The sequence below is a fragment of the Chiloscyllium punctatum genome, chromosome 37, assembly GCF_047496795.1.
Source record: "Chiloscyllium punctatum isolate Juve2018m chromosome 37, sChiPun1.3, whole genome shotgun sequence".
NCBI classification, from domain to species: domain Eukaryota; kingdom Metazoa; phylum Chordata; class Chondrichthyes; order Orectolobiformes; family Hemiscylliidae; genus Chiloscyllium; species Chiloscyllium punctatum.
In genome coordinates this window covers 6558983-6586004 of record NC_092775.1, presented here as the reverse complement: position 1 = coordinate 6586004, position 27022 = coordinate 6558983, and the positions used below count along the sequence as shown (strand labels likewise).

At 41.3% G+C, this 27022-nt stretch overlaps 1 protein-coding gene across 1 annotated transcript; it reads left to right on the top strand.

Annotated features, from left to right (window-relative positions):
* The first annotated feature begins 3303 nt into the window (after positions 1–3303).
* LOC140462765 (R-spondin-2-like) lies at positions 3304–19883 on the top strand. The gene is made up of 5 exons (XM_072556036.1): positions 3304–3328; positions 8307–8495; positions 10509–10652; positions 12252–12440; positions 19176–19883. The coding sequence occupies exons 1-5, from the start codon at positions 3304–3306 to the stop codon at positions 19271–19273; spliced, it is 645 nt and encodes a 214-aa protein (XP_072412137.1). The 3' UTR covers positions 19274–19883.
* The last annotated feature ends 7139 nt before the right edge of the window (positions 19884–27022 follow it).

Below are 27022 nucleotides of genomic sequence, written 5' to 3'. Positions count from 1 at the left end.
TCGCCAATCTGAGAAATGCCCATCTATTCCTACCCTCTGTTTCTGATCATATATCAAACCTCTAATTCATACTGCCAAGGACCATAATCCTAAACATTTCTAACCTGCCATATGGCACCGTATCAAATGCTTTCTGAACATCCAAATATACAACATCCACAACACTAACCTCATCCACTGTCTGTGTCACCTCATCAAAGAACTCAATTAAATTTGAGTTTTGACATGACATGCCCTCAGCAAAGCCATGGTGACTGTCTCTTATTAATTTATTTTCTTTAAGTATATATTTACCTTACCCCATGTATGGCCTTCATCAGTTTTCCCACTATTGATGTTAACCTGACAGGCCTGTAGTTTGCTGGGTTATCCTTTGTCCCTTCTAAAACAATGGTGTCACATTGAAATTCTCCAATCCCCAAGGTGATCAGAGAAGCCATGAAAATTTCTGTCAATAATTTGCTCCCTTAACTCTCTTAGTAATTTAGGATGCATCTGATCTGGGGCTGGCAACGTCTCTGTCTTTCTAGCACCTTGTCTTATCCATCACTGTACTGCTCAGTTGTTCAACACCCACATTTTCAACTAGGCCGTCGCCACCATCTTCTGATTTGGTAAAGACAAAAGCAAAATATTCATTTAGTATCTCTGCCGTATCCTTTGCTTCAGTGAGCAGCTTTCCCTGCTTGTTGCTTACGGACCCTGCTCTATCCTTCACTAATCTTTTACGATGAATATCTTTGAAGAACATGTTGCTCTTTGTTTTAGTGGCTGCAATTCTTTCCTCACTTTTCCTCTTACCCTTCCTTATTTCAGTTTTAGCTTCTCTCCTGCATTTGAGGTACTTCCTTATTCTATTGCTATTATTATTCTGGTGTGCATCTTATGCCTCCTTTTTCTTCCTTGCATTCTCAACCTTACTCATCCAGGGTTTTTGATACCCTGTATTTTTCTCTCAGTCTGCTGTTACCTTTTCTTTTAACTCATTCCTGTGTGGAATGTAGGTAATGCGGGCAAGGAGGGCATTTGATGCATATCCCTAGTTGCTTTTCAACTCATCGTGTTGGTAGGCCATTTCAGAAGTCAGGTAAAAGTCAAACAAATTGCTGTGGGTCTGGAATTTAAAAATAGACTAATGATGACCATGTAAATACTGTCAATTATCATAAAAATCTATCTAGGGAAGGAAATCTGTCATCCTGACTTGGTTTGGCCGATATGTGACTCCAGACCCACAGCAATGTGGTTGACCCATAAACCCACAGCTCACAGTTAAGTGAGTTCTAACATCATGCTCACACAACAATTTGCCTCCTAGTCGCACAAGTAGCATTTTCTACAGCAGTCATAGAGTCATACAGCATGGAAACAGACACTTCGATCCAACCAGTCCACACCGACCATGTTCACAAACGAAATGTCCCACCTGCCTGTACTTGACCCATCTCCCGTCAAATATTTCTTATTTGTGAACTTACCAAAATATCTTTTAAATGTTGAAACTATACCTGCATCCACCACTTTCTCCAGAAGTTCATTTTACACACGAACCACCCTCTGCATAAAAAGTTGCCCCTCATGTCCTTTTTAAAACTTTCTCATCTCTCCTTAAAAATATGCCCCCTAGTTTTGAACTCGCCCATCCTACAGAAAAGACCCTCTTGATGCCCCTCAACCTCCAATGCTCCAGTGGAAAAATTCCTAGTCTTTCCAATCTATTTTTATAATTCAAATTGACCATTCCCAGCAACATTCTAGTAAATCTTTTCTGAGCCCTCCCCAGTTTAATAATACCTTTCCTATAACAGGGTGACTAGAACTGTACATACAGTACTCTAGAAGAGGCCTCATCAATGTCCTGTACAACCTCAACATAACATCCCAACTCCCACACTTGAAGATCTGAGCAATAACAGAACAGCGCAGATGTTTTAATGACCTTCTCTGGCTCTTATTGTTGGGCTGTTAATCTGGAGACCCAGGTAATGTTCTGAGGACCTGGGTTCAAGTCTCACAACAGCAGATGGTGATATTTGAATTCAATAAAAATCTGGCATTGAGAGTTTATTGATGACTATGAATTCATTGTCAGGAAAAAAACCCCCATCTGGTTCATGAATACCCTTTAGAGAAAGAAACTGCCTTCCTTATTAGGGATGGGCTTTAAATGCCAGGTTGGTGATACCCATATCCTGTGAACAGATACTTTAAGAAAATCTTTATTTCGTTTCGTTCTTTCTTTCACTGTAATTTTGAAGGAAACAATAATCATCAAAAGATCACTCAATCTTCATCAAATCATGGAATTATGCAATGGTACAGAATAGAAGGTGATGCTTCAGTGTGGGTTCTTTTGAAGGATAACTCAGTCTGTCCCATGTCACCACGGTTACCCCGTAGCCCTGTATTTTTTTTATTCAGGCCTCAAAGGAATGTGCCTTCTCTACTCTCTCAGGCGGTGTGTTCCACATGTGAATCATTCAATTTTTTTTTTCTTTTAATATTATATTCACTGATATATAGTAAGCCTATCAGTTAAATTGTATTTATCCATGTTAATATTGTTCCCTCATTCTCACCCCATCCTTCTGTGCTAACCACATTCTGAATAATAGAGGAATAATGGATAAAAGCTACAATCTTTCTTTGATGTGAAGGTCTGTAGGTTGAATAACTGTTTTTACTCTACTGTGTGATGTTGACTACAAAGCTACTGAATGGGATTCCACTTTCCTTCATAAACCGACACACTTTAAAAAGGAATAAAATCACACATAATTCCTGTTTAAAGTTTGGAATTATAGTCTGACAAGTAAACAGCATTAATTGGAGTAGACCAGAGTTGAAGTGGCTCACTTCAAAAGGTTAACCTGCAGTATTGGTTTATTCTGCTGCAGCCACTTTGCAATACACCATATTTTGTTTAGGAGAGCGAAAGTCTGGTTTTTATCCAACTGACCTTAGGTGACTTGGCTTTCACTTTTCCCCCAGATATGTGTGAGCCCCCACAGTTTGTGCCAGACAAGGGAGATGCGACTGGCTAGAGGCTAAAATGTGTGTTGGTGTGAGGCACAACCAGTGGTGAAGGGCAGCAAGATGGAACAGAGTGAAATTGGTAACCTGGTAACCAGAATGGATTGACCTCCTGATGTACCAGCTGCCTGAGATGGGGATAATTGGGAAGTGGTGAGAAATGTGCCTGGGCACTGCTCTAAATAGATAGAATCTCTGTGCCCTGTTTCCATAACCTGAGTGATATTCATGTCCATTGATGTTAGGACAGAGAGCAGATCCAGTGTGAGCATGCCTGAGTTGGGCAACAGTATGAGTGAGTTTCCATCCCAATTATTTAATGAACTTGGGGGAGTTGGAGGGAGATGAGATTGATGTGCATTTCCTTTGTCTTTTATTACCTGGGTAACAGCCTCAAAGGGGTCTCCCACTGGGTGTCCAAGGTGTTTGCTCATTTCAGCTGACACTTTCAAAAGGACATGTTGGGTCTTGTGATGGAGATGGAATGTTGGTTTCCATTCCTGGTCAAACGCTGAGCTGTACTCATGCTGAGCCAGGCCACAGGGAAAACCCATCGGGTTCAGGTTGGGAGTCTCCTATTCTTCAGGCCCACCTGGCTCCCAATGTGCAAAAGGGCCTTCTCCACCCTGCAAATATAGGAGACAAGAGAGGGGGAAGCAGGCTGGAGAGAGAGGGAGGGAGGGATGATTCCTGATGCTCCAATTCCAGCAGCAGAGGTAAGTGCTGGACATCAACCAGGGAGCTACATATGGTGCTGAAATGAAAGAGGCTCAGAGCCAGCAGGATTATTGGAATGGAGTGGACACTGCTCAGGGAAATGGGTGTGATTTTTCATCCCATCGTTGAGACAAGCAGCCTCTGGCTGTCTGGCTGCTGCTGACGAGGTCCCCCAACAGGAGCACCAGGAGTTCAACACCAGACCACCATGTGGAAGGCATGACTACATCACAGAGAAGAGTTGCTGTGAATATTTTTCCCAGTCAGCATGTTCGGAGATGCTTATATTATGATACACCTCTGGATCAGATGAAATTGTACCTAGGCCAAAAGCAGAAGTTGCTGGAAAAGCTCAGCTGGTGTGGCAGCATCAGTGAAGAGAAATTAAAGTTAACGTCTTGGGTCCGGTGAATCTGGGGCCACCTGGTTCAGAGGTAATAACACTACCACTGTGCCATTTAATGTTTCTCTTCTGATCCCCAGTCTAACTCCTCTCCATGGATCTCATAGAATTTTGCTCAGGGTGTGAGATTAAGAGTAACTTTCTGGGTTTGGAATTATCTGTTCATGATTTATTGGGAATATCTTGTGTGATTTAGGGAATGCCATTCCCACTGAGGAGAGTAATCATCTTAGGCACCTCACTACCCCTCGACACCACATTGCTTGGGGCAAATCATGATGTTTGGGAGAAAGTGATCATAAATTTTGAATTATGAATTTCAGTATTTTGGAACTTGAGTATTGTCCAAAAAAAATGCTTTCCGTGTTGCACTCATCAGGATGTTTTGCAAGAATGCCAATTTAGGGACAATCAACATTACTATTTGAGAAGAGAGTGCTGGCTGATTGGAAAGTGGACTGTGATTTATAGAAGCATTGCCATGAAGAGACTGATTGGCAGTTAACAGCCACACTAGATTTAAACTTTAAACCAGGCAGGTTGACTCTGATTGGTCAGGGCACTAGTCTGAGAAGTGAAACACTGACTGTTTTGTTGAGTTGAAATGGGTGCAGTATGCATAGATGTTTTTTCTGTCTACAAAGTCCAGGGCACTGTACAATGATGTATGTCGCTTTCAGTGCATGCAAGTGTGCCACACTCTGACCCCAATTGACTATCCTAAGATTGTAATGGTAATTCCTTGCACAAACTGGGCTATCCAACAAATGTTGTCCATTTGTAGAATCACATCTAATGTTGGACACCATGTTTCAAGTTTTGATTGCACATGTTGAGAGAGTACAGTTAGCCTTTACTTGTTGCAAGCAGTCAAAGAGACATGTTGTTTAGTTTGACCTGAGAAGTATAATGGCACCAAAGGAGGCCATTCAGCCCACTTTGTCTGCACTGGCTCTCCAAAAGAGAATCATGACTTGGTGCTGTTCTTTTGCCTTGTTCCCATACCCTTGCACATTATTTCTATTTAAATAATCATTGAAATAATGTCTCAGTTGAGCCTGCCTCCACAACACTTCCATGCAGTACATTCCACACCCAAACCATTCATTTTGTGGCAAAGCTTTTCTCTCACCACATATTTGCTATTTTTACAAATCCCTGAGCTCTCTGTTTCTTAATAATTTTATGAGTGGAAAACAGTTTCTCTCTATCTACTGTACCTAGCTCGTCATGATTTTGAAAACATCTATAAAATTCTTCTCTCGTCCTTCTCCTCCCCGAGGATATGCAGCTCCAGTTCACACAAGAATGCCACACTGTTAATATACAGGAACAAAATGAGTAAAGAACAGCCCCAACTCCTCCAATCTATCCTTATAACTGAAGTTTTTTTTATCCCTGGAACCATTCTTGTAGATTGTTTCTCTCCTCTCTCCATTGTGTTCACATCCTTCCTCTAGTGTGGTTCCAGAACTGGCCACAGTACTCCATCTGAGGTCTAACAAATGTCTTGCACAAGTTCAACAGAGCACCCTTTCTCATCTACTGTATTTCCCTCTTGACAGAACCCAGGATGCTGTATGCTTTATTATCTTTGGTAAGGTCGTTGTGCAATGGTTTTGTCACTGGACTCGTAAACCACAATCTGAGGTTAATGTTTTGGAGATGTGAGTTCAAAGGGCAGCTGTTGAAACTGGAATACAATTAAAAGGGGAAAATAAATAGGAATTAAAAAGTAGCCTAATGAGCTACCATGAAACCATTGTTGATTGTTATATAAAAAAATCTAGTTCACTAATGTGAAGAACATTTGCCTTCCTTATTTGGTTTGGTCAACATCTGACTCCAGACCTTCAGCAATGACTTGACTCTTAACTGCCTCTAAATAAAGTAGCAAACCATTCAGTTCATGGTCAATAAATGCTAGCCTAATCAGCAAAGTCAACATCCCATGAATGCTGTCTTCACTCTTCCTGACACCTTCAATGATTTGTGCAAGTATACACCCAGGTCTCTCCACCTTTTTAAAATTGTACCTCCTACTTTAAAGAAACTGAAAGAACTGTCGATGCTGTAAATCAGAAACAAAACCAGAAGTTGCTGGAAAAGTTCAGCAGATCTGAACTGAGGAAGGGTCACTTGACCCAAAACATTAACTCTGATTTCTCTCCACAGATGCTGCCAGACTTGCTGAGCTTTTCCAACAATTTCTGTTTTTGTTTCTACTCTATATTGTTTGGCTATATTATTCTGACCAAAATGCATCACCTCACACTTCTCTGCATTGACTGTCATCTGCCACCTGTCCACCTATTGTCACCAAATTGTCTATGTCTTTTTAAAGTTCTATACTATCCTCCTAGCAGTTTACAATTCTTCCAAGTTATGAATCATCTGTAAACTTTGAAATTGTCTTGACATCAAGATTCCGATCATGAATATATATCAGGAAAAGCAAAGATCCCAAGACTAACCCAGGGAACTCCACTACAAACCTTCTTCCAGCCTGAAAAATATCCACTGACTATTCACCTCTGCTTCCTATCACTCAGCCAGATTCTACATCAGTGCTGTTATTTTGTGTTCTATTCCATGAGCTATAACTTTTCTCACCATTCTGTTATGTGACTCTGAACCAAAGAAAATCCATGTACACCACATCAAAAGTGTTACCTTTTCAACCCTTTCTGTAACTTCTTCAAAACATTCTTCAAAACACAATGGAATTAGTAAGGACTGCAGATTCTGGGAGTCTGTGTCAGTTGATTTGAAGCTGGAAAGGAACAGCAGGTCAGATAGCATTTGAGCAGTAGGGCAGCCTGAAACATTGATTTTCCTGCTCCTCAGATGCTGTCTGACTTACTGTGCTTTTCCAGCCTCACATTGATTGATTAAATACAATGCCTAGTTTAGTGATCCAGGCATAGCTGTTGCCCTTCAAGCCACCTTTTACCATGTAAATGGTAAAGTAGTTGTAAAAGGAGGAGCAGGACTGATTAGGAACCAAAAAGAGGATTTACACCTGGGGATGGGTGGGGGTCAAGGCTGAGGAGTTAACACCAGGACTCCAACCACTACTCAATCTCAAAAACCCTAAGGTCAAGTTCCTGCAGTTGATAGAATGTTCTAGATGTCCAGAATATTGAGAGATCATGATTTCACACATATTAAGGCCATGATCTGCCAGTCTTTAGGACATGGGGCCTACATATCCAATGTCACACTGACACTGAAATTCATGTGGGCAAAAGTGAGGACTGCAGATGCTGGAAATCAGAGTCTAGATTAGAGTGGTGCTGGAAAAGCACAGCCGGTCAGGCAGCATCCAAGGAGCAGGAAAATCGACATTTTGGGCAAAAGCCTGTCATCAGTCCTGATGAGGGACTTTTGCCCAAAACATTGATTTTCCTGCTCCTCGGATGCTGCCTGACCAGCTGTGCTTTTCCAGCACCACTAAAATTCATGTATCACATTATTCACTTATGTAATAGGCAGAATGTCTTTTTGGGTTTGATGATAGCATCCTGTAGTGGCGAAAAACACTCATGTTGTTACTGTACCATAACAATGTGGCAGATTTGTTTGCATTGAAGCTACATATATTAATTAATACACAGCGCCATTTTGTTTGTAAACACAAAGAACACGCACCGTACCTGTTTCAACTCAATAAAATAGGTGACAACTATTTGCATGTTTCATTTCTCAGGTCAATCAGAGTCAACCTTCCTGGTTTAAAATTTAAACAAAGTCTAGCTGTTAACTGTCAATCAACATTAATGCGTGCATTTTTCATGGCAACGCCTCTACCAATCACAGTCCATTTGTCAACCATTCAACACTCTCCTCTCATGAAGAATAAATCCTAGATTTTCCTTTGATTTTTATTCTAGCAAAATGCCCTATGAGTAAAAGATGAAAAGCTCAAACAAAATATATTTTTCCAACAATGTTTTATCTCCTCGAGAAGGAATGTTATGTAATTCCAAGGGCTCCCCTTTTTCTGTGGAGTTTTATTGAAGTGTTTTAATTGGAGCAATTGCTAAATCTATGAACTGACAACCCTGGCCCAACCTTTGACTCTGAGGACAATATCTTATTGAGTTTGAGGGTTTTCTGATCTGATCCATGTTCTGTGGATCTTTGCCTGCAGGTAACACAAGCTCACTCCAGAACTGCAGAAGTTGTAAGGAATGCTCGCCTGACAATGGCTGTTTGACCTGCCAGCAGCGACTCTTCCTCTTGATTAAGAGAGAGGGGATCCGACAGCAAGGAGAGTGTGTGCATGCCTGTCCTGTGGGGCATTATAGCATACGTGGACAGGCCACAAACAGATGTCTGAGTAAGTTCAAACAAATGAACAAGTTTTCATAAAAGGAAAGCTTTCTACATTGGCTCTCAGATGTAAAATTCTCATCCTTGTACTCAAGATCATGAGCTTCATGAACACTTTCTTCTACTCCCAACATATGCACACTGCCCTCACCTTGATCCCTCTAGATCCTCCTCCAGTACTGCAACCCTCTAAGATCTCTGTGTTCCTCCAATGTTGGCCTCTATTCCACCCCTGTTTTAAATTTCTCCTTAAATTTCTGCAGCTGTGTTTTCATCCAGACCTTACTCCCTGAGCCTGCCCTTTCTCTGTGGAGATTTTAGATTAGATTACTTACAGTGTGGAAACAGGCCCTTCGGCCCAACAAGTCCACACCGCCCCGCCAAAGCGCAACCCACCCATACCCCTACATTTACCCCTTACCTAACACTACGGGCAATTTAGCATGGCCAATTCACCATCTTTGGAGTGTGGGAGGAAACCGGAGCACCCGGAGGAAACCCACACAGACACGGGGAGAATGTGCAAACTCCACACAGAGAGTCGCCTGAGGCGGGAATTGAACCCAGGTCTCTGGCGCTGTGAGGCAGCAGTGCTAACCACTGTGCCACCGTGCCACCCACCATTTAACAAAGTGCTTTTGAATTAGGAAATTGCCTAGACCCCAGACTCTGAAATTTCTCTCTAAAAGTTTCAGACTGTTTCCCGCTCGGTCCTTCTTTAAGTCAGCCCTCAATGCTTATCTCCCTGATCCAGCTTTTGGTCATCTGTACGATTATCTCCTGTGTCAAATTCTATTTGATAACTCTCTTGTGAAGTACCTTGGGACATATTATTGTGTTAGAGGTACTGTATAAATGTAAGATATAACTATTATTTTCACTCAGTGGTGGACTCAATGATTGGATATTAGCTTACGAGTTCCAAATCTCTTACTTGCTGTTTCCTTCCTTTTATGCACTTAGGAAATGCCAGAATCCTATTGATAGCTAAGGTTGAGTTCAATCGATGAAGTGATTCTTAATCTTCTTCCTAAGTAATTAAATATCTTTTTGTTAGTACTTTTATGTATTAAATGCCTGTACCTGGTACTCAGCACCAATCAGGTACAGTCCCAGAGTTTAAAAATGTTTGATATTAATATCCTAGAAGTTTGATACAGAGCTATTTCCTTTTTGGACAGTGGGAAATCGCACTGGGCTACCTTAGATTTCAAGTTTCCATTAAAGCTTATAATCGAAGATGTAAACATTTCTATCAGGCAGTCTGCTCAGGTGGATAGTCACTATCTTGTAATTATGACCTCCAATTTTGTTCTCCCTCACAAGTAGAAATATGATTTGGAGATGCCGGTGTTGGACTGGGGTGTACAAAGTTATAAATCACACAACACCACCAGGTTATAGTCCAACAGGTTTAATTGGAAATACTAGCTTTCGGAGCGCTGCTCCTTCATTGTGGACTGCACAACCACCTGATGAAGGAGCAGTGCTCCGAAAACTAGCACTTCCAATTAAACCTGTTGGACTATAACCTGGTGGTGTTGTGTGATTTATAACTTAAGTAGAAATATCTTCAATATATTTACCCTATTGAGCATCTTCATAATTTTGGTAACCCATGGTCATCCATCACCTTTTTTTCAAGTGTTAAAGCCTGTCCACCTTTTTCTTGGTAAGTGTAGTTTATACTGAACATTTTACTTCCCTATTTTTCTTATTTATTCCTCTGACCTGTAATACTGGATTATTTGTTTCTTTACATTTTTTTTGTTCCTTAAGATTCTGACCTTAAATACTTGTATCTAGATACCTTTGTACCTAAGATGGTATTGTAATCTGGTGATTGTAAACCTTTTACTGTACTCATTTGAGTGCACGTGACAATAAAGCTAATTCAAGTTTTAGTTTCATCCTTGCAATCTTTTTTGCACCATCTGTTGCCTTGATTTGTTTTTATCAGATGAAGTTTGGAACGTGGCCTGAAACTAAGTTAATAAATGTTCATTTCTCTGTGTGCTAGAATGTAAGACAGTGAATTGTGAAAGCTGCTTTAGCCGCGAGTTCTGCATCAGATGTAAATCTGAACACTACCTGCTGAAGGGCAAATGTTACAATACATGTCCAAAAGGGACAGCTCCACATGCCAGATTGATGGAATGTGTGGGTAAGTGATTCATCTTTGACCTTTTTTAATGTTGATTTTCTGTAATCGTAACATTAAAATTTAATATTTCACAGTCTGAAAAGTTTATATTACAACAGTGAGTACACTTCAAACAATGTCAGTGGCTAGCAATTGTTTGGGAGGACAATGAAAGTTTTTTTTCTTCTGTTTTTTGGAGGAGCTGGTGTTATAGACAATAGACAATAGGTACAGGAGTAGGCCATTCGGCCCTTCAAGTCTGCACCACCATTCATTATGATCATGGCTGATCATCCTCAATCAGTATCCTGTTCCTGCCTTATCCCCATAACCCTTGATTCCACTATCCTCAAGAGCTCTATCCATCTCTTTCTGGAAAGTATCCAGAGACTTGGCCTCCACTGCCTTCTGGGGCAGAGCATTCCATACACCCACCACTCTCTGGGTGAAGAGGTTGCTCCTCAACTTTGTTCTAAGTGGCCTACCCCTTATTTTTAAACTGTGCCCTCTGGTTCTGAACTCACCCATCAGTGTTGGACTGGGATGAACAAAATTAAAAATCACACAACACCGGGTTATTATCCAACAGATTTATTTGGAAGCACTAGCTTTTAAAGCGCTGCTTCTTCATCAGGTAGCTGCAGAACAGGACCATAAGACACCGAATTTATAGCAAATGGTTACAGTGTCATGCAGCTGAAATATATGAAACAAACTTAGATTAAATCTTTCACATTTTAGAATGGTTTTGCTAGTTTCAGTTCATGAATATGTAAATCCCAGAACTCTGTTTAAGCCGTATTCTCATGATAACTTCAGGTTTTCTAACAAAATGTATCATCTCAGCTCAGACAATGCACTAAAGGTGTGAAGTTAATCTGTCTGTGTCCGAATTTTGAGTCAGATTGGTTCTATTTCTAAAGTGGCATTTACAGTATCTTACATGAGTTGACTGTAGGTTATGCATTGTTTGAGCAATATAAAATGTAATTCTGCAAAATAGCAATTTTATTTTGCTGAAAAAATGCATAACCTACTGTCAATCCATGTAAGATACTGTAAATGCCACTTTGGAAATAGAACCAATCTGACTCAAAATTCAGACACAGACAGACTAACCTCACACCTTTAATGCATTGTCTGAGCTGAGATGACACATTTTGTTAGAAAACTTGAGTTAGTATGAGAATATGAGTTAAAAGGAGTTCTGGGGTTTACATATTAATGCACCAAGTCTAGCAAAACCATTCTAAAAGATGAAAGATTTAATCTAAGTTTGTTCAAAATATTTCAGCCACATGACATTGTAACCATTTGCTATAAATTCTGTATTTTATGGTCCTGCTCCACAACTACTTCATGACGAAGTACTACTAAAGCTCGTGCTTCAAATAAACCTGTTGGACTATAACCCGAATGATTTGTAACTTTTCTTCGATCGAGAGGGAAGAGAGTTCAGCCGAGGTTTATATATCCACAGGCTCCAATAACTGGCTGGAAGAAAGCAACTCCTAACCCCTGTCCTGGGATCACTGCAATGGAATCCTGTTGAGATGGTGAATAGCCTCTTTAAGTTAATGTTGACAGTGATTTTGATGGCTTTCTGTCCTTTTTTCACAGATGATTGTGATGTTGGACCCTGGGGCGAGTGGGGTCCCTGCCTGAAGAACCAACAGACGTGTGGCTTCAAGTGGGGCTTAGAGACCAGGACACGGCAAATCCTGACAGCCTGGCCAAAGGAATGGGAGCCATGTGTAGCATTATCGATGTCAAGGAAATGCAGGATAAAGGCGAGATACTGCCCTGGGGGTAAGAACGATCCACAACTCCCTCATTGGGAATTTAAAGTGATATGCTCCAAAAGCTTGCTCAGTGAGACTTCTGAGGAAGGGTCACCAGATCTGAAATGGTGACTCTGATTTCTCTCCACAGATGCTGCCAGACCTGCTGAGTTTTTCTAGCAACCTCTGTTTCTGGTTTACAGCATCGGAAGTTCTTTCAATTTTTACTCAGTGAGAAGTTGCCAGCTTCAAGACCTTATAATAGATGAGAAAGACCTTTTGGCCCATCTTAGTGTGCTCAGCCAGGGAGCTGCTTATTCTCTCTAATTATACACAGCATCTAAAGGCTTTTTAAAAAATGATATCAAAGCTTTTCTTCCCCCAGTGTTCTATCTGGAATTAATTACGCACACATATCACTTCAATGGCAAAGAAGCATTACCCAATTTTAGTTTTAAGCTTCCTTTTGGTATTTTCAGCCTGTGCCTCTCAGATTCAATTTCCACTATTTATCTCATTCACATCTGTAGCTTCCCATTAAAGGGATATATGCTGATTATCTAAAGTATCGCATATGGGAGAGAATTCTACCATCTTTCTGGCTAGAGGGCTTTCCCAAGTTCTTTATTTGATAGATTAATGACCAATTTAACATCCACGACCTCTAGCTCCTATTTCCTGATGAGTGGTAACCTTTTCACCATGTTTACTCTATTAAATATTTTTAAAGGCCTTTGTTTAGTCACCTGCTTAACCTTCTCTTCTCTACCTGAAAGGTGGTGTTTTTTTTGTTCATGTATCCTTCGTTTATTATTGTAATCTGGGTTAACCTCTTGCCCTAGTGCTCTCAGCTCTGAGTTAGAAGTGAGACACATAAGGGTTCAAATCCTATTCCAGAGATTGGAGCCCATAATCCAGGTAGATGTATCGGTGTACTGCTCGCTTGTGTCCTGCAGTGTTGAAGGTGCTGACTTTCTCATTAAATTTTGCTCATCTTGCCTTTCGGGTGGAGATCAAGGATCCCACATACACTCTTGGAATTGTCCTGGACAATACTTACAGGGCAACTTGCACCTAAAACGTGATAAAAAATGTTTATCAGGTCTGGCAGAATCTGGAGTCAGAAAGTGAGTGAATGTTTCAGTTCAATGACCGTTCCCCAGAACAGATTATTGGTGCACAAATTGCTTACTTTATTTCTGACATTTACAACAATTCAGGAAATGTGTCATTGGTTGGAAGATGCTTTAGGAATGAGACGTGGTGTAACCATGAGTCAGAATCAGGGGTCATGCAGCATTGAAACACATCCATGTCAACCAGGCTTCCTAAACTGAACAGGTTCCATTTGCCTGTGTCTGGCCCATATGCCTCTAAACCTTTCCTATCCATGTGCCTGTCCAAATGTCTTTTAAATGTTGTAATTGCAACTACTTCTACCACTTCCTCTGGCAACTTGTTCCATACACGCACCTCCTCCTAAAAAGGTTGTCCCTCAGGTCCATTTTAATTCTTTTCCCTCTCACATTAAACCTATGCCCTCTACATTTGGACTAACCTACCCTGAGAAAAAGACATCGGCTATTTAACTTATCAATGCCTCTCATGATTTTATAAACCTCTATAAAGTCACACCGCAGCCTCCTACACTCCAGGGAAAAAAGGTCCCAGCCTATCCAGCCTCTCGTTATAGCTCAAGCCTTCCAATCTTGGTAATTTTATTGTAAATCTCTTTGTACCCATTCTAGTTTAATAACATCCTTCATATAGCAGGGCAACCAAAAACGTAGCAGTACTCTAAGTGTGGCCTTACCAATGTCTTGTACAAGCGTAATTCCTGTACTCACTCCTCTGACCAATGAAGGCAAGTATGCCAAACACTTCCTTCATCACCCTGTCTACCGATGGTGCCACTTTCAAGAAGCTATGTACCTGAACCCCTGGGCCTCTCTGTTTGACAACATTCCCCTGGAGATAGGCAATTGCAGGTAATTTTGACAAGTCCATAGATGCAATAATGAACACTCATTACTTTCCAACTCTGGAGAAATATCTAAGTAGTTCATCTCCCAGCAGAAAGATTACTTTTTTTTAACTCATTTAATGACCAGGCACCAAATCTAAATGGTGTGTAATTTGCTGTTAGATGTAGACGAGCTCTTGGCTACTTTTAATGGGCACTCTGTCTGTGGTTGAGTGGGAAAATTCCTTGAATGTTTTAATTGTGATGAACTCTCAATTTCTGACCTGAATTTCGAAATCATTACAGGTTAGAATTGGAATGTGGTCAATATGCGATCATTTTTGGAATCACTGTTTTGCTTGTTTATTCATTTCCATTAGAGGTTCATTCTCGGAGGTCTGGAGCTAGAAATGACTATGTCTGAAAGGAATGGGACTTTGCTTATCCACTCCAGATTTCTGTGGGATTCCATCCAAATATTTCAGTTCTGTCATTTGCTTAAAATGTGTCTTTATTATTGCCTGATATCTCCTAGTTCTTTTCTGGCCTTTACATGGGTGCAGGCTTCACAAGCTCGTTCAAGATTGGTAGAGTTTGACACCCTATCCTTTATCTTAAACAGTCACTCCCTCAACCATTAGAGCACAATAGAAGCATCATATACCATTTATAGAATACCCTGCAATACTCATCAAACTTCTTTTGACAGCATCTTCCAACCTCCCACCGTCCACCATCCAGAAGGAGAAGGGCAACAGATACATGGGAACATTCCCACCCAGCAAGTTCCCCTCCAAGCCACTCACCATCCTGACTCTGAAATATATCGCTGTTCCTTCACTGTCGCTGGGTCAGAATTCTGGAACTGGTTTTCCCTTGTATTGAGAGGAATGTTCCTTCTTGCCAGAAACATCCACATCTGAGAAATAGCTCATAGCTATTTAGATGTGGTGGGAATCATGGCCCACCAGGTTTGGAGGGATGTGGGCCAGGAGCAGACAGGTGGGACTCGTTGAGTTTGGGATTATGTTCAACATGGACTGATTGGACCATAGGGTCTGTATCCATGCTGTATGACTCGATGAGTATATGATCCTATCACATTTCTCAATGCAGTCAGTGAGATGCCTGAGCTCTTCCTGTGCAAGAGACATTGTGGTCACCTGTAGTTGCTGAAACCATGGTCTAGCTTGTGGCAACCCAAGCTCTAACCAAGAGTCACTGCTGTCTGAGGAAGAGACAAATAGCACTGCAGTCAGATTTGACCCAGTTTTAATGGCCGGACTCTGCTTTGGGCAAGAAAACAGGTAAGAAATTGCTTCTTGGTGTTCAAGTCGAACTAGCAGGTGGCAGAGGTAGTGAAACTGAGCAGGACAGTGCGTGCTTAGGCACAGAGAGGAGGTGGATTATCCCAGTCAGCAGGGAGTCTTGGAACAGAGGAAATTTCCTTGTGTGGAACTTTGGGCCTTTCACATTTCATTATCACGGGATGTGGGCATGACTAGTGGTGTTGTCTGATGGTTTGCTGCTAATCAGAAAGTGTTGGTTGTACCTCTGGTTTGGGAGGTCCCACAGTTCCATGAGGAATGGTGTTCCAGAATTTTAATTCTATGATGGTGAAACTGCAAATGTCTGTTTGGTAATCTAGTGTGACTTTGAGGGAAATACGGAGATGAAGTTGTTACCAAAACATTATCATTTTTGCCCTCAGCTCATCAATGGGCTTACTGTTGTGATTAGCTAGGCCTTGCTGATGTGTCCATTTAACATTCAAACTAGTACCAGAGGAGGTTACAAGCATCTGCTTTTGGTCAAATTCTTACGGACTTTTGGTGTTGAATCCTTTAAATTGTCTCCCACCCTTGATGACAGTAGATTGATGGAAACAGCAAAAAAATACCATTTACCTGAAAGCCTATTGTATCAGTGCTATGTGACATTCAGTGAGAGAAAGATTATATTTATGTTAGAATCAAATAGAATTTCAGAGCGAATGAGTCACTTTCAGACACATAGGAGCAGCAGGGACATTGTTTGGTTTCCTTGAGCTTGCTGTATTGCTCAGTGGTTGAGTTGCACCAACTCCATTTTCACCTGCGCTCCGAATCACTCAATACTGCACCAACAAGAATTTCTCAATCTCCAGCTGCAAGATCAAATTGATCCTTAGCATCCTAGATCCCCAGCAACTGTTGTCTTTAGTGTGAAATATTGCTTGCTACTTTCACTTTGGAACTCCATAGCTCCACTCAGCTCCATATCAACTCGTTCAATTTTCACCCTTCAGTGGAAGTATTTTCTGAATGTGCCCTCTTCAATCACTTCATCATTCAAAACCCTCACCTTTCTATATTCAAGAGGAATACAGACGTTACTTAATCAGCCTGTTGTCCCAAGCCAACGTTGTAATCTCCGTCATCACGCTGAAGTGTAGCCCAGATGCAGGTAGCTCATGAGATAAACAACAAGATATTACAGTTCTGAGGTTTCTGTATGATTCCCACCTGAATAACTTTGGGATTTGGACAGAATTAAGCAACGTGACATAACAGTTTGAGAAAATGTTAAATGTTAGTGGCTAGTGCCCAAAACCACTTGACTCTGTAGGTTCCACATTTCATTTGCAGAACCTTCACTTGCTCAAAGCGCTTCCCACACATAATTGCCTCTGTTCAGTGCAAGATGTCTATCACATTACCCCCTGGAAATTGCCGAGCTCAGGCATTCATTGGCCAAATAAATGCACCACCTGTGACTGTGATAATCAGCTGTCAGTTCAAACATTTGGTTCTGAATTAAGAGTCTGTTTCTGCACTGATTCTACAATGACTGATGGACTCCAATTCAGTCACCTGAACAGCCCTAGCTCCATGATCCTTATGAGTGATTGAAACCAAGGCTGGTCCTGCTGCAGCAACTGCACGAGTGTATTTTCACTTTAACCCAATGAAGTGAGAGTGGGTGAGAGCACATATTCGAATTACGGTGAGTGAGAGAGTTGAGAGGGTGGGTGTGGGCATTTCAGGGTGGGTGAGGGAGTGGGGCAAGGCCCTGTCAGGGAGCATGAGGGAATACCAGATTCTTGCGTCGGAGCAAGTCGGTGAAAGTCAGGATGTGTGCAGGGAAGCAGATCCATTTGATTCTGACAGTGATTGGTCTGTCAAGGCTGAAGCCTGACTTTCCATTCTATTGCTGGGCCAATGAACACAGGAGTAAATCTGTTGCATTTTGTAGAATCTTAGAATCCCTACAGTGTAGAAACAGGCTATTTGGCCCAACAAGTCCATTTCCCATGAGTAATGCACCTAATCAACACATCTCTGAACACTATGGGCAATTCACCTAACTTGCACATCTTTGTGACTGTGGGAGAAAACAGGAGTACCCAGAGGAAACCCATGCAGATATGGGGAGAATGTGCAAGCTCCACACAGGCAGTCGCCCTAGGCTGGAATCGAACCTGGGTCCCTAGCACTGGGAGTCAGCAGTGCTAACCACTGAGCCACCAAAGTCTCTTATCACTTCATATTTCCCCTTGAAACATTCTGTCCATAGTTATACTGTGGTTGGTGGTTTAATTTAACTGTTCGTTTTATGGTCCAATAAGACTCATTTTGAAAAATGAGTCTCCTGAGTGAATTTTTGATAGTTTGGGAGCTATTTTCTTCTGAATTCCAGATAATTAATTTGGTTTTTTGTCTGTAAATAAACATCACATTTGTGGTCACTGTACTGAATTTTCATGGGTTTTGCTTGTTGTGGTTACCTTCTCGTGAAGTCTAATTGTTTCTGTGGTGAGGGTTGTAAGGAACTTTCTAAGCCTTGATTCTGTTGACATCTGTCTCTCTCTCTATCTCTCCCTCTATCCCTCGCTCTGGGCAGAATTTAATGAAACTGTTGGGAGTGGAAAGGCAGCTTTCCTCATTTTTGGTTTTGTGACCTGTACTGTTACATAGTGTTTTCCTGCAAAATTCAAAATTGGTCCTTCTGTCTGAAGACTAAACCTTTTGTCGCTAACACCGGATTTCAACAGTGGACTGTGGACTTATGAGTTCTATTATTATTTTTATACTTTATTGTGGGTTCTAAAATATTGTATTGTCCAGAAACTTTGACCTGTTTTCAATGTAGTTGCATCATTGAAAATGAATTGTCATTTCTCACCTCATTTATCACGTCAGAAATTCACAGCAATTTACATTTGACCATTGTTTATTCTTTTATTCTGTTCTATTCTTTTGCATTATTTTATGTTTCTAAATTGGGTTATTTTAATCATTCTTGCTTTTTACAGAAAAGGAAGGTATTTTGTTTGGGTTTGATAATTCTGCCACCCCAGCATATAAGAACTTAGAACAGTACAGCACCGAGACAGGCCCTTCAGCCCTCCGTGACTGTGCTGACTATGATGCTGTTCCAAACTAATCCCATCTACCTGCACACAGTGCATATCCCGATATTCCTGCCTGTTCATGTGTCTATGCCTCTTAAATGTTGCTATCATATCTGCTTCTACCACTTCCCCTGGTTGCTCGCTGCCAGCACTTACCACCCTCTGTGTAAAAAATATTTCTTCACAAATCCCCTTTAAACTTTTGCCCTCCCACCCTAAAGAGCCAGGGATTTTCTATCCAGCAGCTCAATTTTTAATATTCCTGCCCTTCCAGCCCTTCCCTGCCCCTTCAGCAGGAGAGGGTTACAATCTGCAGCAACAGGGGATAGTGAGTTTGCAATAAAATGTCTGATTTCAGTTTATCCCGAAAGGATACCCAATAATTCAGCACCATTATTGTTTTACAGAGAGAAGGAAGATGATGAATAAAAACAGAAGGAATAAGCATAAAAAGAAGAAGCTGGCAGCTGAAGCGCAATCCGATGAAGATGATTCCTCCTCCTAAACTCTGGACCCGATTACAAGGGATAGGGGGGAGGGGACAGCAGCATGACTGATCTTGTCTGATGATGCCAACCCAAGAACTCTGGGACTGAACAGACCCACATTGAAACTCAGCAAGAGAAATATCTCAGTGTCCAGACTGTACCTCTTACTTTGGACTGATAGTTCCAGATATTTGATCTCCTTGACACATTCTTTACCCTCCTGTATGTGCTACTGGCGGTCAACTTGAACTGTCCAATAGAACACAGTCGTCAGATCACATATGGGTATCGAGATTAATTCTGAACTCTTGAGCATTCCCTCCTTTTAATCCTTCATCAGTGGTGAGTGTGCCTAAGGTCTAGAATTCCCAACCAAAGCCTTTCCCTCCCTTTGCCTCCATGCTTCTCAAAGACATTGTGTAAATCCTGCCTCTATGAGCAAACTTTTAGCCATCTGTCCTCATATTCCCTTGTGTGACTCTGTGTTAGGTTTTGTTTTATAAGCTTCTGGGAATCACCTTGGAATGAAAGGTTCTATATAAATGCAAATTGTTGTCGAGTAAGGATATCAAAGGAAATGGAGTTCCCTCGGTACAGATCAGACAGAATGTGATTGAATATCCAAAGTAGGAGTGAGGGACTGAATGGCCCCCGTTGCTGTGTGGTTATGTGCTCACATTGCTCTGTCCTTGATTGTGTATTTGATTGTGCTCTCATCCTTCCAACGAACAGTAAGTAAATTGCAGCGCATGCTGTGTCTCCACTTCACCCACAGCCTGCTATCCTTCTCCGAAACGTGCTATTTAACTTGCCCACAGTGTTGGTTAATCCCCTGCAGATGATGCTTGTCAAAGTTAAATTACAGGGGCCCACTAAAGCCAGCAGACAGACCAAAGGAAGTCAACTCTTTGCCATGTTGTGTAACAATTCAGACAAAGGCAGCTTGTTCCTGATCAGTGTCATCTGCAGCAGATCATTCACGGTCAGGAGTATTAGGAGAGATGGGCAGCAGTGGAATCAGTGCCAGGCTGGCAATATCACTGGGTTAGTAATCCAAAGGCCCTTGGTAATGCTCTGTGAACAGTGTGAAGACTAACAGGGCAGCTGGTGCTACGTAAATTCAACTAAAGCATCTAGAATTAGCCTCAGTAATAGTGACCATGAAACCATTGTCAGTTGTAAAAACCCATCTGATACATTAATGCCCATGGGGGAAGGAAATCTGCCTTGAATTCCTGTGAAGATCCCTATTGGACTCCAAAAGTCTCTTGCGCCACAGATGCTGCCAGACCCATGAGGTTCCCCTGCACCTTCCAATCTGCCCTGTTGACCTGCTCTTGCCCACACATGACTCCCGATCTATAGCAGTGTGGTTGAATCTTGACCATTCCCCCAGCCCCCACCCCCCAACCCCCTGAACAGCCAAGCAATTTAGTTTGAGTGTAATTCGGGGTGATTAACAAATGCTGAACTTGCAATCGATGGCCACATCCCCTGAATGAATTCTCAAAATTACTTTTTGGAGGGAGAAAATTAAACATCACTTCCATCATCAAAATTGCGTAACTTTTCTTTAAAGAGAAAAACAACCAGGTCCCCTCTTCAAAAACTGCTTGACATTTTCCCCAATCTTGTCATTCCATTTCCACAGTTACTGGCTCTGTCTGTGTTCCCGGGAAAGGTTGATGATTGCAGAAGCGGGTTCAGTCTGAATTGTGTATTAGCTTCAGACTCCATGCCTGGATGGTGTCCTGAATCAGACAGTCTGAGCCAGGGCAATGGCTTTCCTACCTCAGGGTTAGGGGTGAGGGGTGGTGTGGGGAAGAGCTGAGTTACAGTTACGCTGCTAAAACATGCACACGGTCAGTGCATTGAACAAGCACAGGATCAAACTCTGCAGTGATACTCATCAGAGTAATTTATCATACTGACTCTTACACAACACATTATGCTTCCCTTTCACTATACTGTCTCTTGTAATAGGCTAACCATTAGCTTTCCAGTCTAACACCAAACGAACTTTGGCAAAAGTCCAGTGGTGTAATTGTTGGACTGTTAATCTAGAGGAGCAGGTAATGTTCTGGGGATCCAGGTTCAAATCCTGCCACAGCAGATGGTGCAATTCAAATTCAATAAAAATCTGGAATTAAGATTCTAATGGGCAATAAATGCTGTATTGGCCAGTGATGCCCACATTCTGTGTGTAAATAGTTAAAAAATGGTAGGGAAAGCCTCTATATGAATGCAGATTTATAATTGTATTTCACTTGTTATCCTTTTTTTCTCTCTTCATCTGATAACTATCCCCCATTGGTTCTTTATTTATCAGAGCTATACTTACCTGACTATGACTAAATTGGCATAATGTATCATTCTATCCAGAATATTTATTCCATGCTACGTCACTTAGAAGATTTCTCCAGAGATTACCCGTTGCCATTAAAATCGTTGTATATTTATATCAAAAATCTGTTAACTGTATTATTTTCAATTCATAAATCTTCAATTAAAACAAAAATGTTAGCCTTCTTCTTCTGATGTCTTGCAAAAGTCAGCAAGGCAGTTATTTGAAATTTCTTCAAACAGAATATCCATCTTCTAATTTATTAAAAATAGTCTGAAAATTCAATGGAAGGCAATGATTATGGCAGCAAGGCAAGGAACGCCTGATAATTCAGACATTTTATTCGTTCCATTTCTAAACTGACCACTCTGACAAGTTTAGCAAGGATTGGAACATCGAAACAAAAGTTTCTTTTATACCCTCTGGTTACTTTTAAAAGGCTATTAAATTGAGCTTTTGCTTCAGTGTTGCTAAAGGCATTTTCAAAGACTGTTCCTGTTGGTACAAATTAACCAAGTTAAGACTTTTAATGGAGATACAAAGAATCCAGTTTCTTGTAATATATAAGGTTTGCTTACTTTGATCAGCACCAATTCACACTCCCATTCCTCCTCCATTCTTTACTGTGGAAGATACTTTGAACATTCCATGGAGACTAAAGAATATAGGGGCGGAATTAAGTTCCATTACCATCTCTAGAGAAGTAGTATTAGACAAATTAATGAGATTAAAGGCAGATAAACCCCCTCATCTTGATGGCTTGCATCCTAGGATCCTAAAAGAGATAGCTACAGAGATAGTGATGCATTGGTTGTAATTTTCCAAAAGTTGTTGGATTCTGGTGAAGTATTAGAATTTTGGAAAACTGTTCAAAAAGGGAAGGAGGCAAAAAGCAGGTAATTATTGGCTGATTGGCCTAATCCATTGTTGGAAGGTATTGGAATTGATTATTAAGGAAATAATAGCAGCACATTTGGAAAATCATAATCTAATCAAGCAGGGTCAGCATAACTTCATGAAAGGGAAATAATGTCTGATTAATAAATTAGAGTTTTTCAAGGAAGTCTCAACCAGAGTGGAGCAAGGGGACCCAGTGGATGTGTTGTATTTGGATTTCTGTAAGGTGTTTGACAAGGTACCTCACAAAAAGTGAAATCACAGAGCCCACGGTGTTGGAGGTAGTATATTAACATGGATAGAAAATTGACTCATGGGCAGGAAACAGTGAGTCTTTTTCAGGTTGGTGACCAGTGTCCAATGGGTTCCACAGTGATCAGTGCTGGGACCACAACTGTTTACCATAAATGATTTGGAGGAGGGAAGTAGACACACTGTAACTAAATTTTCAGACGACAGTAAAATAGGTGAGAAGAATGTTTGTGAGAGAGATATTGGTTGATTAGGTTAGTGGGCAAGAGAACTGGCATATGGAGTATAATGTGGGAAAGAGTGAAGATTTTCATTTTGGATGAGAAAACAAAAGTACAGAGTCTTATTTAAATGGAGAGAAAGTGCAGAAAGCTGTCTTGGGGATGGAAATTGTGCACAGAACACAGAAAGCCAGCACACAGGGGCAGCAGGGACTCAGGAAGGGTCATGGAAGTTTGGTCCTTATTTCAAGGGGGTTGGAGTTTACGAGTAGGGAAGCCTTACTGTAACTGTACAAGGGGCTGGTGAGACCACATCTGGAGTTTGTGAGCAGCTTTGGTCCCATTATTTCAGGAAAAGTATCGTTTCATTAGAGGCAGTTCAGAGAAGGTTCATGAGGATGATCCCCGGTGTGGAGTGATTGTCTTATGAGCACAGATTAAACAGGTTGGGACTCTACTCCCTGGTGATCTCATTGAAACATTCAGGACTCTTAAGGGGCTTGAAGGGTCAATGCTGAGAGGATGTTTCCCCTCATGGAGAGTCTAGGACCAGAGGGGAGAGTCTCAGAATAAACAAGTGCCAATTTAACACTGAGATGAGGAGGAATTTCGTCTCTCAGAGGGTTGAGTGTCTTTGGAACTCCTTGCCACGGAGAGAGCTGTGGGGACAGAGTCCTTGTGTATATTTAAGGCTGAGACAGAGAGATTCTTGATTTGTTTGGGAATCCAGGGTTAAGGGGAAAGAGCAGGAAAGTGGACGTGAGGAATGTTGGATCATAGAATGGTGGAGCAGGCTGGAGGGGCTGAACAGCCTCCTCCTGTTCCTAATTCTGATGGTCTTACACTGAGACCCTCAGCTCAAGAATTTCCTCCCTGAATGGTTCAACCTCTCTCCACAGCGATGAGATGCTCCTTAACACCACTCCTCTGCTTTAACAAAGCTTTCTTCATCTGTCCTGGTAGTTCCTTTTTAGACCTGATGTTAATTCTTTGCCTGGGTTCCTTCCTTTGAAGCACTTTGTGATGGATTATTGCACTAAAAGCACTATCTAAATGCAAATTAATTATGTTGCCGGAAGTATTCTCCCTAAGTTCTGTGGTTATGGTTGCTGCACTGCACAGACATTTTAAAGCTGCCTCAAACTAGATGTGTGCTTTGCAAAGGGAGTGTTATCTATCCACAGTTGAAATGTGTGGTGCTGGAAAAGCACAGCCGGTCAGGCGGTATCCAAGGAGCAGGAGAGTCGGAGTTTCGGGCATGAGCTCTTCATCATTCCCGAAGAAGAACTTATGCTCAAAGCATTGACTCTCCTGCTCCCCGGATGCTGCCTGCCCTGCTGTGCTTTTCCAGCACCACAAGTTTCGACTCTGACCTCCAGTATCTGCAGTCCTCACTTTCTTCTAGTTAACTATGCACAGCCTGTGTGATTCCCCTGTGCAGCACGTTTCCCATTTCTGTGTGCTGTCTCATCCACACCATGTAATGGGAGCACTGGCTGCTGGTAACATGCAAGAAAATATGTCAGAGCTGAGATTCCTACATCTTCTTATTGATCTCCTATCTTCCCAAGTAAAAGCAGCTTGTCAAATATAAACTAGCCCAGATATTGTGGTGGGAACAATGAAAGGGCTAATACCCACTGATAAATAAATTAGACAGCAACTTTGGTGCCTACAGCAGTGCTCTTAAAGCGGAAAGTCCCTTCTCCTGCATCTGAAAATATCTTTAGCACTGAAATCGATGCAATCCCATGTTGTTAGGACATTTTTGCACTAATTCTCACTAAAGAGGCCAGAAGAAATTTAGTGGCACATCTCACAGAAAGAAAATAACAGTGCTGTTAAATAACATCTCTGTCATTGAAGATTCAGTTTTACATGAAGAATGTCTCATTCTTTAGAAGTTAATTTTTTTTTAAAAAGAGTTTTAAATTTTTTTTTCTGCCGTTTATATCTTTCTAATAATCCCTCCTCTCTTTCTCAATCTTTATTTATTCTTCTGTATATAATTTGAATCTAATTTACCCAAACTCCAGGCCAACCATTTCACAAAAAATGGGGTAGGAATAGTCCAGACAATGAACAGCATTATTGCACCTGCTTAAGGGCACATACAAATTTCCACTCAGCTGTGGGTTCAGCCCATCAACCTTCCAAAGAGCATCCCACCCATGGCCAGCACCTTACCCTGCATTTCCCAATAGCTAATCCACCTGGCCTGTGGGAGGAAACCAGAGCACCGCAAGAAAACCCATGCAGACACGGGGAGAATGTGTAACCTCCACACAGACAGTCACCCAAGGATGAAATTGAACCTGGGTTCCTGACGATCTCAGGCAGCAGTGCTAACCACTAAGCCACCATGCCATACCAAAGCACACTGTTGTGAATTGTAAATTGATTTGGAAAGCAAGCTGGTTTGCACAGTAAATAGTTTTAATGGTTAGTAGCAGACTCACCCCTAACTCCTCAATTTGTGGAATGAGATTTGATATTAAAGCGAAACATTTATCAGCTAAAATAACATGCAAGTTTTATTCCTAATGCAATTAATATATTGCTTTGCTTCCCATATCTCTGTTGAAATATTCCTACCTGAAAATGTTTGTTTATGATGTAGATAATATCCCTATTAAGTGGGAATTGGTCTTTCTCCATGGATCGTGTGATAGTGTAAAATATTATGTTTTGCCTTTTAAGCACTGTCTTTAAAATTGTCCAGGTTTGGTTCTCCAGATACTGGGTTTGGATACAACTGATGATCCCAGCATAGGGGAAAGTTGTGCTCCACCAATACAGACACCTCCTGACCATCTACCGATGATCACATGAAGCTGATGGGACTCTGTTACATGTCATATGACTCACTGTGCCTCTAATGCTGTTCACATTCCAGGCACCATCTTCTATAAGCTGTTTGTGAGTGGCTCGACTCTCACTACATTGCTGCTTGCCCCCAGAGCAGGGTGTGCACGGTCAGCTGCCTTTCCTTACAATGAGTCATTCGGTGGGAACCACCAGAAATTCAGCACATTTGGTCAGTTTAGAGTCAGAGCTGTCTGATCACTAATACAGATAGTGTTTGTCAATTGAAAATGTTGAGGCTTGGATTGGAACCTGGATGTTGGGTCAGGATATGATGGAATATGGAACAAAGCCTGAAACCAAGGAGTGCGATTGAACAGGGATGGCAGAGCAGGCTCAAAGAAGGAAATGGCCTCATCGTATTTGCAGATTCTGAAAATTTGGATTAATCCTCATCTGGCATTTACTAAAATCTAATGTGAAATATGCTTTTGTGTGAGCTTTTGCACTGAAACTGAATAGTTTTATATTTAACCATCAGTCGCCAACAATAAATATTGTTCTAAATAATCGAGAATTGAGGCTGATCTTGTTCATGTTGCTACAACAAATTCAAAGAGATGAACCAGGTCCTTTGTTTGTCCTGTGATGACAAAAGAGTTCAAATTTTAATGAAAAGTGATATTGCTAATTTTATATCTGACTATATGTAGCTCAATATCAAAACTGAGTCAGCCAACTCCTTAAATAACAAATAAAGAACTAATTAATTGCAAACAAAACATACTCAAACAAATATGTAGATATGTAAATATATAAAATTATCATGTATTTGGAAAGGCAAGGGCTGATTCGGGATAGCCAACATGGTTTTGTGCGTGGGAAATCATGTCTCACAAACTTGATTGAGTTTTTTGAAGAAGTAACAAAGAGGAATGATGAGGGCAGAGTGGTAGATGTGATCTATATGGACTTCAGTAAGGCATTTGACAGGGTGCCCCATGGGAGACTGATTAGCAAGGTTAGATTTCATGGAATACAGGGAGAACTAGCCATTTGGATACAGAACTGGCTCAAAGGGAGAAGGCAGAGGGTGGTGGTGGAGGGTTGTTTTTCAGACTGGAGGCCTGTGACCAGTGGAGTGCCACAAGGATTGGTGCTGGGTCCTCTACTTTTCATCATTTATATTAATGAGTTGGATCTGAACATAGGAGGTACAGTTAGTAAGTTTACAGATGACACCAAAA